This window comes from Podarcis pityusensis (genome assembly GCF_964106645.2).
Source record: "Podarcis pityusensis genome assembly, chromosome: 2".
NCBI lineage: Eukaryota > Metazoa > Chordata > Lepidosauria > Squamata > Lacertidae > Podarcis > Podarcis pityusensis.
Window position 1 is genome coordinate 84,165,856 of NC_138029.1, and position 18,843 is coordinate 84,184,698.

At 42.8% G+C, this 18,843-nt stretch overlaps 1 protein-coding gene across 2 annotated transcripts in view; it reads right to left on the minus strand.

The window, feature by feature from the left end:
* Positions 1-15,312, minus strand: part of IL17RD (interleukin 17 receptor D) — a 58,437-nt gene extending 43,125 nt beyond the window's left edge. Inside the window, exon 1 of one of the 2 annotated variants that reach the window (XM_080996776.1) lies at positions 15,034-15,312. In XM_080996776.1, the coding sequence (XP_080852902.1) occupies positions 15,034-15,174 (141 nt within the window). In that variant the 5' untranslated portion in view covers positions 15,175-15,312. The remainder of the gene's footprint in view (positions 1-15,033) is intronic. The other variant, XM_080996775.1, reaches the window with a different exon arrangement.
* Between the last annotated feature and the right edge of the window lie 3,531 nt (positions 15,313-18,843).

An 18,843-nucleotide genomic window follows, 5' to 3' on the forward strand; every position in this document is an offset into this window, starting at 1 on the left:
AACCTCCTGTTAATACAGTGGTACCTCAATTTACTAATTTAATCTGTTCCGGAAGTCCATTCTTCAACCGAAACCGTTCTTAAACCAAGGCGCACTTTCCCTAATGAGGCCTCCCGCTGGCGGTGCCCTACCACCGTTCAGCTTCCGTTCTTAGACCAAGGTAAAGTTTGCAAAACAGGACACAAATTCCAGTTTCGCAGAGTTTGTAAACCGAATAGTGTGTAAACAGGGCTGTTCTTAAACCAAGGTACCACTATAATTCTAACTATAAAAAAACCTTTCATCCAGACCTTGCTATTTGCAAGTAGCAAATGAAAATAAGGAAATGAGAGAGCTAGGAAAATTGGAAGCCATGGCCATAGAATTTACAGGTTGAAGTGCTTCCAACTATGTTAACTGGTGCTATGCCATTAACATGAGGTTACAAGCTTCACCCGTACTGATGGGACATGTACCAGAATGTGACATGAACAGGACTAACTTCCAAATGCTCCAGTGGTACCCATTTACAAGGCAGAGCCTCAATTCTCTGGCACTGGTCTTAAGTAAATCACTGCAGATTTTAGTCTTATTTTGACCGGGGAAAGAAGGTGAGGGTTTAGCACGCGCTAGATTTGCTGTTCTTCGGGATTTCAACTTCCTCCTCCATTTCTCTAAAAGTAAAAACTTTTGACTGACGCCACAGGTGCAGCAACTCTAGTGCACAAAACACTAAGGCCAGGTTTGCACATCATGCTAAGCTGAACCATGGATTATAGCACAAACATGCAAACACTGCCTCCCCACAGACAGACTGCAGCTACTGTACTCCTCCCATAAATCTTCCTGTTGCTGTGCTGCCATGAGTTAAGCTACGGCTTGGCCTAGTGTGTCACTTGAACATGGATTCTGTTGCTCCAGACAAACCATGAATTGCAAACAACATTTGTGAGTAGTGGAATTAGTATTTTCCTTTCATTCTTCAGGTTGCAGGTCCAAATCCAGAATAAGAAATTTTTAATCTCTTTGTCATTCAGTCTTCTGTAGTGACACATGAAAAGCTTCTTTGTGGCAAGGAGGACGAAGGGTGCTAAAAGGTGGCCCAATCTCTAATGTTAACCCATCCCACCGGTTACTGATATAAGGAACAAACAGCCAGGGGTCATGTCACAGAAGGATTCCTCTAGCAATGCAGTAAGGGTCAAATGTTTCATAAGGCAATGCAGAACCAAGACAATATGGGACACTCTTGATGGTCCCAGACACTCCATCATTCCATCTGGATTTGGGCCTGAAAGACCAAGGGAAGTTGCAGGTGCATGTAAGGTAAGCTGTAAACAAGCACAATTTATGACACTGCACAACATCAATGCTCATCACAGGGCAAGTCAGCAATGGCATCAGTATTATTTTCCTGTTTTCCTGTTTTGTAGAACTTGAGCAACAAGAGACAGCCTTAACTCTGATTTTAAACCAGCAGATTTTTAAAGCACTGAATAGAAACACTAACCTATCACAAAAATACGTTGCATACAGCAAAATTCTGAAAGGAAAGGGAAAACAAGGAACACACACATGTCCAATATCACAAAGGTGGAATGAACATAGTTATTCATACCTATTAAAACTGTTGGATAATACAGGGGGTTTAGCCTTTCATTCAGTTTGCGGCTTTGATTCTTGCATTTACTGCTAACAGCCATAAAGAGAAAGTTCTGTCTTTGCAGCTCATTCTTTAGCAAACTGAATGTTCCATTTAAAAACTCTGCATGACATTTCACAGCTAGTGGTCCTTACTCAAAAAGTCAATGGCATGATTAGTGAATTAATCTTAGAAATGCAACTATTTGGAGATACCTAAGCTGTACCCTCTGGTATTATCCTGAACTTATGAATAAAAGATAGGAGGGTTTTTGTTTCTGCTGTTGTTCTGCAACACCACACATTAAGAGCTTGTCACCTGTTAAGGGACAGAGTTTACTGACACTTTAACCTCTTTTTTGTGATTTACACTTTATTTTGGTCAGGAGTTGGAGTATAAGTGTAATGACGGCTAAGTAATTACAGAACATTAACTCCTCAGGCATAAACCCAGGATCATATTAATGGAGAGAAATGTGTGACAGAGTTTCTTTACACACACATACTATAATTGAATGTATTATTGCACTACTAACTAACAAGGTTTATGTTGTACTTTTGCAACTCTGTACTATAGGTCTAAAAATTGCTGTGATTTCCTTGGTTGTGACAAATGCACCAGTGCATTTGGGGGCTGCAAAACAAAAACAAAAGAGTGTTGGTATTTTGGAATGCCCCTAACTCCACATCAATGGCATACCAGACACAAGAGTATTTGTTACAGGATACTGTGTTGATGGAGATGCTACATTTGAGATGAGATGCAAAGCAAAGATTCTTACTTGCCATTATTAAAGGTTCTCTGGGTGTTTCTGCAACTTTAGCAGACCTTGCTGAAATTTCACTTGCAAAATGAACCTGGAGTCTAATGAAATTCCCACTAGACTGATGATGCATCCTTTATTTCCAATGAAAATAATTCATGTACCGCTAGAATGCATTATTTGCAACACATTGTGCATGGTGGCATTTAGTAAGTGGTTGAAAGTTTTCCTGATTGCAAAAAATAACATGCATTCTAACCAACAAACACTTGGATTTCATGGCAGGAAGAACCACAAAGAGACCTGTAGTATCTTAAAGACTAACAGATTTATTATGACATAAAGTTTGTGGACTAGAGCTTATAGAGCTTATGCCACAATAAATCTGCCAGTCTTTGAAGCTGCCACAGTCTTCTTCATTGTTTTTGCTGCTGCAGACTAACTTAGCTACCTGTCTGAAAATGCTAGGAAGATGGGACCACAGGAATTGTATCATGAGAAATGATACTGAAGAAAGCTATGCTAGATGACACAGTAAACATCAGTTAAACTTAGGTGGCATGCAAACACACCTGCATAAACAGCTTGAGCACTGTAGTCTAAATGCAGCATCTACATCCCCTGTCACATACCATGAAGCAGAGGTCACTTGGACTTCTAATGACAAAGATGCATACCTGCTCTTTCAGAGAAATTAGAATGGGAACCACCTGCCCACAAACAGAGCCTCTGTCTCAGTCTTCAAACTCAGTTTGCTGGCTGCTCATCCAGTCTACCACTGCATTCAGACTCTGGTCCAGGGCTTGCACAGCTATTATGGAGTTATGGAGAAGTAGAGGTGCATGTCGCTGGCACACTGGTGACACCATGCTCCAAATTTCCCAATATCATTCCCAATGGCTTTTTGCAGATGTTAAATTTTTGGGGGCGTGTGTGTGTGTGTGTGTGTGTGTGTGTGCTACTTCCCACCTATCCCAATCTTCTCAGACCAACTTCTTCCATGCTTAATATGGCACACGGTCTATTATTATTTTCTAGCATTTATATCCTACCTTTCTTCAATAATGGAACACTATAACATCATGTTTGGGCAGACAAGAGATGAGGAACTTGGTTGCAAAGTCGGCCCCTGCTGAAAGCAGCCTTGAAATCTCCACCCATCAATCACTGTTGATCAGCAGGGGCCCAAAGCATAGGACAGAGCTCTCTAGAAGCGCTGTGTGGTGCTTTGAAGTCTCAATTATCATTGCCTAATATCACTGTGATGTTAGGTAATTGACAGGTGAGTTGCCTCACCCACCTGTCAGGTTTGGCCTGTGAGGTATAGGGCAGATTCCTCACCCTGGTCTACACTGACTGGCAGCAGCTCTTCAGAGTTTCTAGCAGGAGTAATGACATCAAGGTTCAAGTCCACTGAACCCGCAGGGGCCACATGTTGTGTGTGGACAAAAGTGGGTGCACCCTCTCACACTCTTTCATGCATTTTATCACATGCATACAAGCACATACAAGCTCACAGCTCCACTCCTCAACTGATCCACACAGATCAGCAAAGGAGGTGGTTTAGTCCCCCTTTTTAAATCAAATGATTGCTTGGATTACTGGGAAGGGGACAATTTGCCATCTCCATTAGGGCGCAGAACTCTACCTACCTCAATGCTGTGTCTATGTTTTTCTTTTTGCAGCTAACAAAATTGGTGGGAGGCTTAGGGTCCAGAACAGGCCCTAAAGTGAGGAATACCCACCCTCTTTTAGAGTATTTCCAGAATGTGCTCAGGCTAAAACTCTTACAACCCTGAAGCAGGAGGGATTTCCATATTTGGAAGACATCCATCATGAGCACCACTCTTTATGCAAATTCCTGGCTGAACCAGAAACCCAGATGGTATCATTAAGTAGATGCCCTTGGTGGATTTCAAAGAGCATAACTGGGCACACAAGGAAAAACGCACTATGCACAGAAGGTATCAACCCTTATTTCAGTCTTGCTTAAGACCAATTATAGCTTGGACATTCATAGGTGAATCACTATATTGACTATTTTATCATCAAACGTCTTAAGGGGGGGGGGCTTTTTTAAAAAACTCAACTGTCTACTACATAAATTATCAAACCAGTATAGTTTAGTAATCCTTTGGGATTAAAGTATTAGAAATTTGGGAGTATAACGGTAAGATCCAGCATTTCAGAAGAGTACTATTAATTAGAACTCACAGCTTGAGTGGAGCACATTTTAGAAGGAATTCTTATGAGGATCACCTTGAAAGCGTTTGATGCTGAAGAAACACCATAACTTTTTTTCTTCACACAAAAGCAGCCATCAGCAGAGCACAACCAGATGTTACCTTCTCTTAGTTTCTGTAAACCTCCATGACCTCCTTCAAATTAAAAAAAGGCAATAGCATTTTTTTAAACCCGCAGGAGCTATCATTAGTGAAGCATTGTAAGGATTTTCATTAATTCATAGCCAGCCAACCAGGAATTTTCCCACAGCTACATACAAAAAAGTCAGGGAAGTCACTGAGTGCTTGGCTGGATCTGAATATGGTCAGGAGCAAGATCAGAAATATCTAGTCCCTCCCACTGGAGACAGAGAAGGGTTAGAAATTAAAACCTAAGACTGCCTGCTAAGATAATATGCTCTACCAGGTTTTGCTCCACCACTGAGTCCATTCATGGCAAACTACTCAATATACTTTTCATACTGTTTAGAAGAGGCAAGGGAGTGTTCAATGCTTAAAATATATCTTTAAAATGAGAACAAAACCATGCAAAGGTAATTAAATACCATTTTGTGTCTCAAACCCTTTTTACTAGAGATGAGTACTTGATAGTCCACTTAATGGCAAAGTATTTTATAATGGGTGTGTATGTGCAGAGGAGACTAAATTAATTGTGACACAAATTGCAAGTTTTTTAAAGTCTTTTAGAAAATATATAATTTTAAAAGAGAACCTACAGTTCACAGCTTTTTTTATTACTAGAAACAGAAGTAAGGTGCAGAAGAGCAAAGTTAATTCAGAAAAATTAAATCTAAACAGATTACTGGGCAAGTATTTGTTTTAACTGGAAACACTTTACAATCCTATAAGCACAGAATTAACTTATCTGTGCCTTTTACTGTTTGATGCTGGCTCCTCCTTGTAATCAAGGTGCAGAGATGCTTGGGCATGTTCACTTACAAGGAAAAGTAATAAGAAAGACTGAAATTGTATTTTTCACTATTAACTCTTGTAGGCAGAATGTTGGGCAGAGTGAAAGAGTTATTAGTGAAAAATACAACCAACTGCAGTCTACAAGTGCAATTTAAAGGCCTAAACGCTTGAAAAAAAAGGAATCTGGGCAGGAAATGCCTGTCTCCAGTACTACAGGAGGAAAACCTGGATAATACATTTAGGGGTTTAAGCAAGTCGCAGTCTATGCTTTCCACTGCTTCAGGCATTATAAGTTCCTGTGTGCATCAACAGCATACAGCTATACATGTGAAGCCTCCTGCCCAGTCATTTGTGCTTGATGTGCACATGTCAAGGGGGGGTCTGACCTACAAAGAGTGAAAATCAGGGATGGGGCTACTCAGCTCAACCCCTGCTCCTTGCTCCCATATTGTTATGTAAAGGGAACAAATAATGCCTGCATTGGGCTAATAATGTGTTGTAGAAGTAAGTGGCTTTCATAGCTCTGTCACACTTGCACATCAGACGCATGCCAATGGGTTGTGCAGAAATACCACTACATATATAAATCTGGATTCCCTGTCAGTTTTGATATCGGGAGATGAATAGCCTTCCCATTGGAAGTGAAAAAACTGCTGCAAATATTTGCCTTTATTATTGTTCTGCTATCCGTCTCTCATCATCAGAGTGGCCAGACAGTCCAAAAGGTCTTCGTTGGATGCTCTGCTCACTGCTCTTGGATGCCCTGCTCACTGCTCTGATCCTAAGTTGATGGCTAAGTGGTTTTCATGCTGTCTGAGCTATTCATATGCTATTCTCATTACTCTCTGCTCTATTCATATGCTGCAGAAGGGAAGGGCCTAGGGAAAAGGTTAGGCAAAGAGACCTGGACCAAACAGAAGCCTGAGGCAGGAGAATAATGAGAAAGTGCCTAGAAAGACAGGATTGGGAAAATGGGGACTACATTGGTCCAGCTTTGAGGGCTGGCATGATGAAGAGCACTTTGAACCCTTGAACTGTGCAATAAAAATGATAATATAAATAGGTGGTGATTATTACAAATTCCAATGACATGCAGGGCAATTTACAGTACATCCAAATGTTAAAATATCCTTGCACATAATTATTTTCCAGCTCCTGGCCCTTACTATCTACTCAAAATCCATATAATATCTCACTATACTTGCCCTTACCCCATTCAACAACTGATGCTAGAGTTTGTGGTAGCCTGGAAAACAGCCTAATACTATTCTACCACTGCTTTGTCTACCATCCCACAATTCAGCTTCCTTAGCCTGGACAGGAAGTAAATAACAGTTGTGGCAGTAGTAATGACAATACTTAACATTGGCATATCGTTTCCATGTACCTGAAAGTACATTTATCTGTTTGTAATCCTTACAAGTAAGTCAATATTATTTCCCATATTACTGATACTAGGACTGAGAATGATAGAGGCAGGCTCATTACAAACTTACACTTTGTAAGTTCATGGCTGACGCCAGATGTGAAGCAGTCACTTATCCTTCACACCACACTAGGCAAAAAGCTTGCAACATCCTAGTCAACGGTTTACTAAACTGTAGGGGTGGGGGTGGGGAATCCACCCCAAACCTAGAAGGGACAAGATTTTATTTATTGCATTTAGATCCCCCTTTTTTCTCTTGAGCTAAGGAGCTCAAGGTGGCATACCTGTATCTCCCACACCTAATTTAATCCCCCAACCACCTTGTGAGGTAGGCTAGGCTGAGAATCAGGGACTTGCTGGAACCCATGGGAGGGGACAGTGCTCTTGTGTTCATGCTCTGCTTGCTGGTTTCTCACAGGCATTTGATTGGCCACTGTGAGAACCAGGTGCAGGACTGGGTGGCTATTGGCTATTTGCCCCTCACAGGCTATTCTTAAGTTCTTATGACTGGCCCAAGGTCACCCAGTGAGCTTCATGGCTGAGTGGGGATTTGAACTGTGTTCTCCGAGGTCCTAGTCCAACACTTCACCACACTGGCTCCCTCAAGGGAAAAGGACAACAATAGTAATGACAAGACATGTCAAGCTCATCGTCTTATTTTTAAATAATAGGATCTTTTAAGTGCTTTAAGGACGAGTAAAGTCTGTCCTGGTAGGGAACTCCTCTCAACCTGCCATCCAACACTGCAGAAGGAAAAGCATTTAGTCTGGCTTTGGTGAATAACCTTCGATAATTTGGTGCTGTCAGGTTTCTAATGTAAGGTGTTAACTTAAAGACATGAGAGTGGGCATTTAGTAGATCAAGGAAAAAATCAGCTGAACCACATTGAATCCACAATAGTGCATTCATGCCAGGTAGTCACTAAACATAACTGTGGAAGTAAAATGATCTTATGGTTAGTTTAAGGAGTGGCAAGACTAGGATCCTAATATCAGGTAAACACAACCGATTTTACCTTTGATCATTGAAACAGGACCATGTTTAACGAAGCCTACTGGAGGTATATATTTGGGTGTGCCTTTTCTATCACTCTATAGCTCCACTCCCATCAGAAGTCATAATTACAATATTCACAATGAAGTTTGGATGTTAAAAGATCGTTGCACAAAAAAAACTAGAAGACGTATCTGGGCTTGCAAATTCTTAATTTATTTTATTGGAAAAACTTATATCCCTTTTACCCCTGAAGAAATTCAAAATTGCTTACAGGAACAGGAACATACAAACAACAAAACCAAAATAAATGTTATTAATTACCCATTAGAAAATAGCATCATTTAAAAAAAAACCAAGAGCAAAAGCAAGAGGAAGAATAAGAGAGCTCAACAACTACTTTGCCTCTGTCTTCATGGAAAAGAAAAGCAGTGTCCAACTGGAAGATAACAGAATAAACAATGCCAGGAGGGATACCAAAGACAGAAAAAGAGGTAGTAAGGGAACACCTGGTTACTTTAAATGAATTCAGATCTCCAGGACTTGATGAGCTGCATCCAAGGGTGCAGTGTGGTGTAGTGGTTAAGAGCGGTAGTCTCGTAATCTGGGGAACCGGGTTCGCGTCTCCGCTCCTCCACATGCAGCTGCTGGGTGACCTTGGGCCAGTCACACTTCTTTGAAGTCTCTCAGCCCCACTCACCTCACAGAATGTTTGTTGTGGGGAAGGAAGGGGAAGGAGAATGTTAGCCACTTTGAGACTCCTTAAAGGGAGTGAAAGGCGGGATATCAAATCCAAACTCTTTTTCTTCTTCTTCTTCTTCTTCTTCTTCTTCTTCTTCTAAAGGATTTTGCGGATGTCATCTCAGAGCCTCTTTCTATAATCTTTGAGAATTCCTGGAAAACAGGTGAGGTCCCTGTGGACTGGAGGCAGGCAAATGTTGTCCCCATCTTCAAAGGCATCTGAAGACAACCCTGTTTAGGGAAGCTTTTAATGTTTAACAGACTATTGTATTTTAATATTTTGTTGGAAGCCACCCAGAGTGGCTGGGGAAACCCAGCTGGATGGGCGGGGTATTAATTATTATTATTATTATTATAAAAAGACCCAGGTGACTACCAACGGGTCACCTTGACATTGATACAATGAAAGGTCTTAGAACACATAAGAATACACTTAGAAAAAGATGCTGTGATTACTAACACTTCATGGATGAGACCAATAGCGGATCCAACAATCAAGAAGGCAATTTCTGCACCTGCCATAGAGGGGCAGATGGGGTTCATCAACCTGGGAAGGTGAGCCATCTAGGAGAAGGAAAACTCTGATCCTAAACCTCCACTGGCTTGCAGGATATCTTCAGGAGAAGAAAAAGCTAAGAAGTAAACCCTACACAAATCTGGAGTAGAATCCCTAAGATTATTGGATGGCACCTTATTGAGGGAATTTTGTATGCTTACCCTGGTAAAGAGGAGACTGAGAGGCGATATAATAGTCATCTTCAAATATCAAAAGGGTTGTCACATGGAAGGTGGAGCAAGCTTGGTTTCTCCTACTGTGGAGGCTAGGATCCAAACCAATTGATTCAACATACAAGAAAGAAAATTCCGACTAAATATCAGTAGGAACTTTCTGGCAGTGAGAGCTGTTTAACAGCGGAACAGACTCCCTTGGGAGGTTATAGACTCTCCTTCATTGGAAGTGGTGTTACTATTACATTTTGAAGTTTAATTTGTCTGCCCCCAAATCATGAACGAAGCACAAGACATTAGCAACAACAAAACAGTACCGTTATTAACTAGGACCACTTTTTGTGGGATACCAAGTTATTGAACTTATCCTTCCTTCCCAGCAGATGGTTGGCGCTGCCGCAGCTGGTGTTCCTGATGCAGTGTTCTACAATTTGCTTACAGTAAAGAAGAAATATATGTGCATCCATGGGCGCTATATCCCCAGCTGCAGTAAACATTAAACCATGTGATAGTAGAAATCTGTTTGCATGACTTAAACCCCTAATTAGATGGCTTGATCCATTTCAGTCTGGGTTCCGTCCTGGTTTTGGGACCGAGACGGCTCTGGTTGCCCTAACAGATTATCTCCGTAGACAACTGGATCGAGGCGGGTCGGGACTGCTGATTCTCTTAGATTTGTCAGCAGCCTTCGACATGGTCGATCATGATCTTCTGGACCACCGCCTAGCTGACGTGGGGATACAGGGCATAGCCCGTAAATGGCTGTACTCTTTTATCTCTGGTTGGGGACAGAGGGTGGCGCTAGGGAGGGAGATGTTGTTGCGCCACTCCTTGGTGTGTGGAGTGCCGCAGGGCACAATCCTCTCCCTGATACTTTTTAACATCTTTATGTGCCCCCTTGCCCAGATTGTCCAGAGCTTTGGGCTGGGTTGTCAACAATATGCTGATGACACTCAGCTCTATCTGCTGATGGATGGCCATACCAACTTGGCCCCGGACACACTGACCAGATATTTAGAAGCTGTGGCTGGTTGGTTTCATGGGACCCGATTGAAACTAAATCCTTCGAAGACAGAGGTCCTCTGGCTGGGTCGGGATGGTATGGGGATGAGGGACCAACTAGTGCAGGGGCCCAATTAGTGGCATTGCCTTCCGTTAAGAGTTTGGGTGTAATCCTTGACGCCTCCCTTTCCATGGAGGCACAGGTTACAGCAACAGCCAAGGCGACATTTTTCCACCTTCGCCGCATCAAGCAGTTGGTCCCTTACCTTTCCCGCCCCGACCTAGCGACAGTGATCTATGTGAAGGTCACCTCCAGGTTTGACTACTGTAATTCGCTCTACGCGGGGCTGCCCTTGTAGCTGTCCCAGAAACTCCAGCGAGTGCAGAATGCTGCAGCGAGGCTCCTTATGGGGTCTCTGCCATGGGAGCATATTCACCCAGTGCTTTTCCAGCTGCACTGGCTCCCGGTGGAATACAGGGGCAGATTTAAGGTGCTGGTTTTGACCTTTAAAGCCCTTCACGGCCTGGGACCCTCGTACCTACGGGACCACCTCTCCTGGTATGCTCCACGGAGGACCTTAAGGTCCATAAATAGCAACACCCTAGAGGTTCCGGGCCCTAAGGTAGTTAAATTAGCCTCAACCAGAGCCAGGGCCTTTTCGCCACTGGCTCCAGCCTGGTGGAACGCTCTGTCTCTTGAGACAAGGGCCCTGTGGGATCTGATTTCTTTCTACAGGGCCTGTAAGACAGAGTTGTTCCGCCTGGCCTTTGGCTTAGAATCAATTTGATTCCCTCCCCCTCTTTCTTTTTTCCTTTCTCCTCCTGTGAAGAGGCTGTATCTTAATGTTTTAATGTTGTTTTTAAGTTGTATTTTAATCAACTTGTTTTTATTATTGGTTGTTAGCCGTCTTGGCTGGTGAGGGCGGGGTATAAATAAAATTTATTATTATTATTATTATTACTATTACTATTATTATTATTATTTAGTTAATAGCATTAGTGAATATTATAATTATTAGGTGCTCTCAAAATTTCACAAAAGACATTTTTATCTAGAAACTAAAAAAATGGAGTTTTTTTCCCAGAGAGAGGATACACTAAAAAGTGATACAACTGATAAAATAATACACAACACTTATTTTATTCTTCCACCACAACACAATTGGTTGTATCCAATGCTGCCATTCCATTGTGCAACAGACTTACCCTTGGACATTCTCCCTTCTGTTTTCTGCAGCTCCCTTGCACATGCTCAAAATCTGCGCCAGAGAATGGAGGGCCCCTCTGGAGCAGTTTTTGAGGTGCATGTGGAGAGGAGAGGAAGGGGAAGCCCACTGCGTGAGCAGAACTCTACTAACACAGCACTGGATACAACTCACTAGTACAGTATTAGTTTAAAGGTCCTCATGCCTATTACCCTTTGTACTTGACATAAATCAACCCAAAAAGTACATTATTTTTAGTTTTCAAATCCAGAAGAATTATTTTAGTCAATCACCAGTGATGTTTTACTCTTCGGTCATATTTATTATATCATAGTAAAATGTCCCAGTCATTGGCAAGCACTCCTTTTATGATTTATTTATTTATTTGAATGTTTATGATCTGCACTTCTATAAAAAAAATCAAGGCAGCTTACAAAATTAAAAAAAAAAACAGCCACTAAATATCTATAAAACATAATAAGATAGAAAGATACTGGTTGGTTAAGAATAAGAATTCGTATTTTAAGAACAAAAATGGGCAAGTTCACATCATGGCTCAGTTCTACCCTATCATCTTTTAGACTAAGCTGCTGGAAACCGCAGCTAATCTTTATTAAAAGGTCGTCATAATTTCCCCCCACAGCTTTAATTAGCCAATAGCTATAATACAACATACAGCATAATCTTTTTCATGCTTACTTAGAAGTAAGTCTCACCAAATTCAAAGAGGGGGCTTGTTATTTCTTAAATATGCATAGACACACTTTCTAAATCCCAATGACCTCAGTTATTCACCACCACAGCAAAAAATGTTGCCGCCTGCCCCCCCCATAAGATATTCCCCCCTTGTAAGGTATTATTTTAAGTTATGCACAACATTAAATTTTATAACTGGAAATTTGAAAAACATGCTTATTATGATATCAAAATAATGGTGCTCTCACACTCTGAATGCTACTTGCTATTCCATAATTAGCCTACAAATATTTATACTCTTATTAAATTTTACCATCTTTGACGTTTCCCAGGGCACTCTGTGGAACTTAACTTCTGAATAAACAAACTTAAGGTTGAATTACAAGCTACCAACAGATAATCGACTAAAGAAATATCACAATCCTCAGCCTGAGAACATTTGTGCAAGTCAATGAGCCTATTTTTGTTTTCCCTTCTTAAGAAGGCAGAAAAAAAATTGCACCCATCTTTCATTTCTAGGATAACTCATTATAAATAAGCTACACTAAGAATATCTGTCTGAATGGGATGCAATTACTTCAGGGCTTGTGCCTTTTCAATCAGTCAGTGTCCCTGCAGTGTTTAGAGTGGCAGAGGGGAAGTGGCCTGTGGTTAAACAGAGGAAATACCAAGGAATTTTAATAGAGCAAATAGTCTTTTTACTTCCTACAGGGTAGCACTTCAAAGGCAGCCTTGCCCCAGAGCAGACAATGTGTTACAGGGGCCATCAGTCATTTAATAGTATGTCAAGTCTATTCAAAACTTACATACAGCCCAAGATACACAAACAGGACAATGGGTCTTATCCTGCAGTTAATGCTTGGGAAAAGCTCTCTGTGTGTAGTCCCTAAAACTTTCCCCCCAGAATAAAAACTGCAGGCTCCTGGTCTGTATACATTTTACATTATCTGAGACAAATGTATTCCAATAAGTGATTGGCATACAGATTAAAGATCCCAGTGCTTAAAAGCAAATTACAACCTTAGGTTTGTTCTAACAGTACAAAACGTGTCAGGTTTTCCCCCACACCGTATCATAAATCTACAAAAGGCTGCATTAAAAAAAATAAGGTTTAAATGAATAATGTTTTTTTCTTGCCTCAGTTTTATCAGAAAATTCACTTCCTGTCAGATCACTGAATATCCATTACAAACAAACCAAAATCAGTCAAGCATTATGGCCTTTAAAAAGCTAGTGCTGTTGACCTACAGAACCAGATGTATGTGCAGCTTTAAAATATGCAAATCAAATATCACTTTTGTTATGTGAAACACTAAACCGAAGCAGCAGCTGAATGCATTTTCCTACAGGACCTATCAGTTAACAAAATCCAAGATGCAAATAATATACCCATTGGAGAGTTAAGTTCTTTGCAAACGTTTGGCTTCTTTTGTACTCCCTCGCCCCCCCCCCTTTAAAGTATTTTTTGTGGACACTTGCCCTTTCCTGTAAGCACACATACAACTACTCGCTACAAATTCTACCAGTTTTTGGTTTTTTGTTGTGGTTGCTGTTAACTTTTCCCCTCACTCAATGTTATGATCTGAATCCAAGGAAATCTCTGTGACAGTCTAACAAAAAGGGGGAGGCAATGAAAGTCACTCATGCCCTTCGACAAGCGTTCATCTGGAATCTTTAATAAGGCTGAAAATGGAATGGGGGGGAGAGAAATCCCCCAAAAGCGTTGCAGAAGTCCTTTTTTTTCTTTCCATAAATAAAACCACAAATCACACTCGGGAAACCCAAGGGGGTGGGGGTGGTAGAGAAAACTTCGCAACTTAGCAAAAGCTGCTAACAGAGACAAAAGGTAAAGCCCTAAAACACTCTTTTATCACCTTACAAGCACACCCATTCCCCCACTTCCCCTTCGGTCTAATGACTAGGCCTGTAGCCAAACCAGCCTCCGATCATTAAAATAACAAAGCCCAAGCGATCGCCTTTTATCCCTTCTCTCCCAGGGCAGGTCTAGTTAAGGAGGGGGGAGGAAGGCGGAGGGGATAAAAGACCTGTTGAGTGACTTCCCACTTGTTGGCTTCTCCCCTCGGCCGCCCTCCCTCCTCCTCCTCCTCCTTCCCCGAGTTCCTTTGGTGAGAAAATCCAGCCAACCTCCGCCGCCACCGAGCCATCCCCGAAAGTTGCAGAAATGCCAGCGCTTCAAAGCAACGGCCGCATAAGAAGAGGGGGCGAGAGAGAGATGTGATATTGTGATTGTGTGTGTGTGTGTGTGTGTGTGTGTGTGTGTGAGAGAGAGAGAGAGAGAGAGAGAGAGAGGAGAGAAAGTAAGTACTCAGTGGCAGAGAAAGAGAGAGGGTTGGAGCTGCTGCCCCCGTTGCAGAAATGTCTCCCGCTGCCCTTTGCTGCGAGGTTGCACTGCACGCTGCTGCCCGTGCAACAGCCCAGACGCGCCACCTGCAAGCTCGTCGGCACGCGGAGCTCCAGGGCTTCATCCCTCGCCCACCCCGCCAGGCACCCGCTTCCTGACAGACCTCTGGGCACCTCTCCCCCCAAGTTCTGCTAACTCGTGCAAGAAGGGAGAGGAAGCAAAGGGAGCCCCGGGGGAAAAGCCTGCTCAAGTCACCTCACCGCCGACGCGTAAAAAAGAAGCCAAACACAAAAGAGTCTTTCTTCCTTCCTTTCGTTTGTTCTTTCTTTCTCTCTCTTACCTTCCAGCCACAAGCATCTCCCGCTGGCCCCTTCCTGCCCCCGCTGCCGCTGGTCCCTCCCGCGGACACGGCCAGCCTCGGACCATCGAAGCAGGCAGTGAGGGAGAAGAAGAAGGAGCAGAACTTCAGCCAAGGTGCCATCGTCTGCCTTGCAGCTGCAGCAGCGCCCGGAGCCCCGAATGAAGTTGCTCCACAGGCAGCTTCAGGTTGGAGAAGGCAAAGGAGCGGAGGGGAGGGAAAGGGGAACGGCGCGCATGCGCGCAGCAAGGCACTGAGACATATGTCTATACAGTTAGCGCTCTCTCGCTCTCTCTTTTTTCTCCTTTGCCCCCACCCCTACCTTGCCAAGGATACGATGGGGGGAAGGGGGAGGGGCTGGACAACCACTACCATGTGTCTAGGTGCAGAGGTCAATTGTCCGCCCCTTACTCTCTGTGTGTGTGTTTCCCCCACCCCGGCCTTCTAGGGCTTTATTATTTAATTTGCAACATCTGAGATGCAGTAAAATGAAGTGAGACTGTTTCTTTCCTTCCTCTGCCCTTGCATCAAAGGGAGAAGGGGAAGCTGTTCAAGAAGAAAAGAAAAGAAGCCCCCCCCCCTCAAAAAACAAAAACAACAAAAAAACCCAGCCCAGAAAGTTGAAAAGAGTGGAGGTTTGGATCTTGACAAAGAACACCAAATAATTCACTCCTGGGGTGTTTACACGTCCAGAAGTACAAGCGCTCATAATCCACAAATAGGGAGTTTGGAGTGAATAGCAAAAGTAGTAGAAACGCTTGTTTCCCCCTCTTTCATTGCTTACCACGGAACTGGAAGAAGAGTCATCCGACTTGATAAGCCCATGTCCTTGGAAGGATTCCAGGGTTTCCCTATGAAAAGGAATTTCACAAAGTCCAGGGTTTGTTGGTAGAGGCTGATGTACCCTCATAGGCATTTACACACACACACACACACACACACACACACTTGGATATTGCAACCCCTTCAAATGACGAAAGGGGGAAAAAACTTCAAAAATACCCTCACTTCAGGCATATAAGGTTTGTTACACTGAAACACAGTGCCCAATATCGCCTATTAAGCTTCACATTTGAGTAGGGTTGAATCTCCTATTTTGACACAGTACCCACTATAAACCACTGGTTTCCCATGAGATATGTGCTGGCAGATAATTACTGGCAACTGTACCTTTGGGCTAGCAGGACATTCCTATAAAAACTTCATCCCTACTGAATCAGATCAAAGGTCTGGCTAGCCTAGAGCAGCATCCTGTTTTCCACAGTGGCCAGTCAGGTAGGAAGGTAGGCAGCTGCCTTATCCCATCTCAGACCACATGCCCTGTCAGCATCGCCCTAGAGCCAGTGCGCCAACTGGACTCATGCACCTCAACCCCGACTGGGCTAGGCGAGCTGGGTAGCACCGCCAGAGACCTCCTTTTCCCACAGGAACAGGTCACAGTGCTGTGGACTCACAGCTTAGAGCTGAGAGCACCGGATTCACTGTCTCAATAATACAGTCGTTGCGCAGCAGAGTTTTGCAGAGTCTTGCAGAGTATAAACCACTCGGAGAGCAGCTCTGTAGAATATCTTCCTTTTATTCTATAACTACAACTATGATACAAAACTATATACAGAGCTGAATATTCTAAGCATAAATCAATGCTACACTGAGAGTCTGCAGCTGCTCTTAGCAGCAACCTTATCTTTAGGATCTCTAACACTCTCACTCTCTCCGATACACTGACTGGCTGACTCTCTCTCACACACACACACAGATATGTTGCTGGGCAGAATAAGTAGATAGGCAGGACACGCCTCCTTCTCTCTGGAGAGTCAGCAGAGAGATGATCAGGAGATGATCAGGAGATTCTTGTGTATGGGAGGGGTGAAATCTCCTCACCAAGGCAGCTGCCTTATCCCATCTCAGACCACATGCCCATCTAGTTCAGCCTTTCTCAACCTAGAGTCCTTAGATGTTGAACTACAACTCCCATCATCCCTGACCACTGACCATGTTTTCTAGGAATGATGGGAGTTGTAGTCCAACAACATATGGGAACCCAAGGTTGAGAAAGGCTGGTCTACATTGAGTTGCAATGGCTCTCCAGGGTTTCAGGAAGGAGTTGTGGCAGCAATAGCTCAGCCATGCAGTGCGTGAATAAATACTATTGTTTCTCTCTCCTGAACATGCTACCCTTCAGCTTCATCGAATGACATCAGATATCCTTTCTCCACACTATGCATAATTTTATACACCTTTATCATGCCCCTCTGACTCAGATTTTTTCCCAAGCAAAAAAGCCCCAAATATCATAACCTTTTCTCATAGGGGAGTTGTTCCAGCCCCTTGATTCTTTCCATTGCCAATTTTTGCACCTTTTCTAGCTCTTCAATATCCTTTTTAAGGATTGGTGATCAGGACAGGACACAGTATTCCATAAGTGGTAAGATCTTATATTTCTATTAAAAACATTATCACATTGACAGATTTATTTTCAGTTGCTAACATTTTAAATCAGTGTTGGCCCAAGATCCGTTCTCCTGGTTAGAACTGCCAGTTCAGATCCCATTATGTGAGCTTGAGACCAAACCACAATTGCCATTTGAATGCCCGTTTACCAAGACTGAGGAGATCCTTGTGGATACTCTTTACATCTCTCCATTGCAGCAGCAGTCCAATTATTCCTCCTCTCTGCTTCCTGCCTCTAATACCTACCTTACCGCTGCTTGTCATCCATGCTGGCACCTCCTGTATACTGCAGTATACATTAGCTCTACTGAGACATTAACTGGTGTGATGGGTAGACATGTGTTCAAAGCGCTTGTGGGGCTACATCTTTAGCCCTGGCCCCTTCATTGCATGGCCATAAGCCATTTGCTCAGTGTAATACTTTCTCCTTTGGATGCCTCCCTGATTTCATTCTCCATTACAGGATCTCCCTTGGGTCAAGGGGCAATGGTACAGTCTCCAATGCTAAATTACTTTCATAGCCTGGTATTGCTAACCACAGCAATCCCATGGAGGAAGATCTGCCCCTTCTGAGACTTATCTAGTTTGTTTGACTCTATGTTCTCTTTGACATACAGAAAAGGGGGCTTTCCGAATTCCTCCAGGTTGCCTTTCAGTGTTCACAAGTGAGACCAGCATATTTTGTCACTATAGATTAATTCTGGTAGCTGCCACCGCCTTATCCATTCATACCGAACCAGATCAGCAGCCGCCAGATGTAAAGCTGACATAGCCTTTAGACACAGTTATTTAAATCTAATTTAGGTGGCGTTTCAAACTACTGTCAATCCTTCCTCTATGTTGTATCAAGCAATGTTTTGAACGTTTGACAATGCTGCTAAATGGAAGAGCTGTGAATAACAGTGGGGCAAAGAATCAGCTAAACAAAAAAGGACTTATTTACGCCAAGAGAGCATAGCTTCAGGCGAGAAGGAAGTAGCATTCTCACTAATGCATGTGCAGTACAATCCTGCCTATGCATGTTTACTCAGAAGTAAGTTTGATGGTGTTCAGTGGAGGATTTTATTCCATAGAAAGCATGCTTAGGTTTGCAGCCTGGATTTGCATGGGTATTAAATGTTGAAGATAGAGATGGAAAGCTGAGGAATTCCTTTGATTTATTCAATATAATTTTAGCAACAAAGCAATGTTTGTGTCTCATCTGGAAGAAATCAGTGATATATCACTAGGAAGTTGATCACTTAGAAGGCAGCTAGAATCTGAGGACACTAACAGTATAATCCTACACATGTCTATCATAAATAGTAAGTCCTATTGAGTTCAGTGAGGTTACTCCCAGGT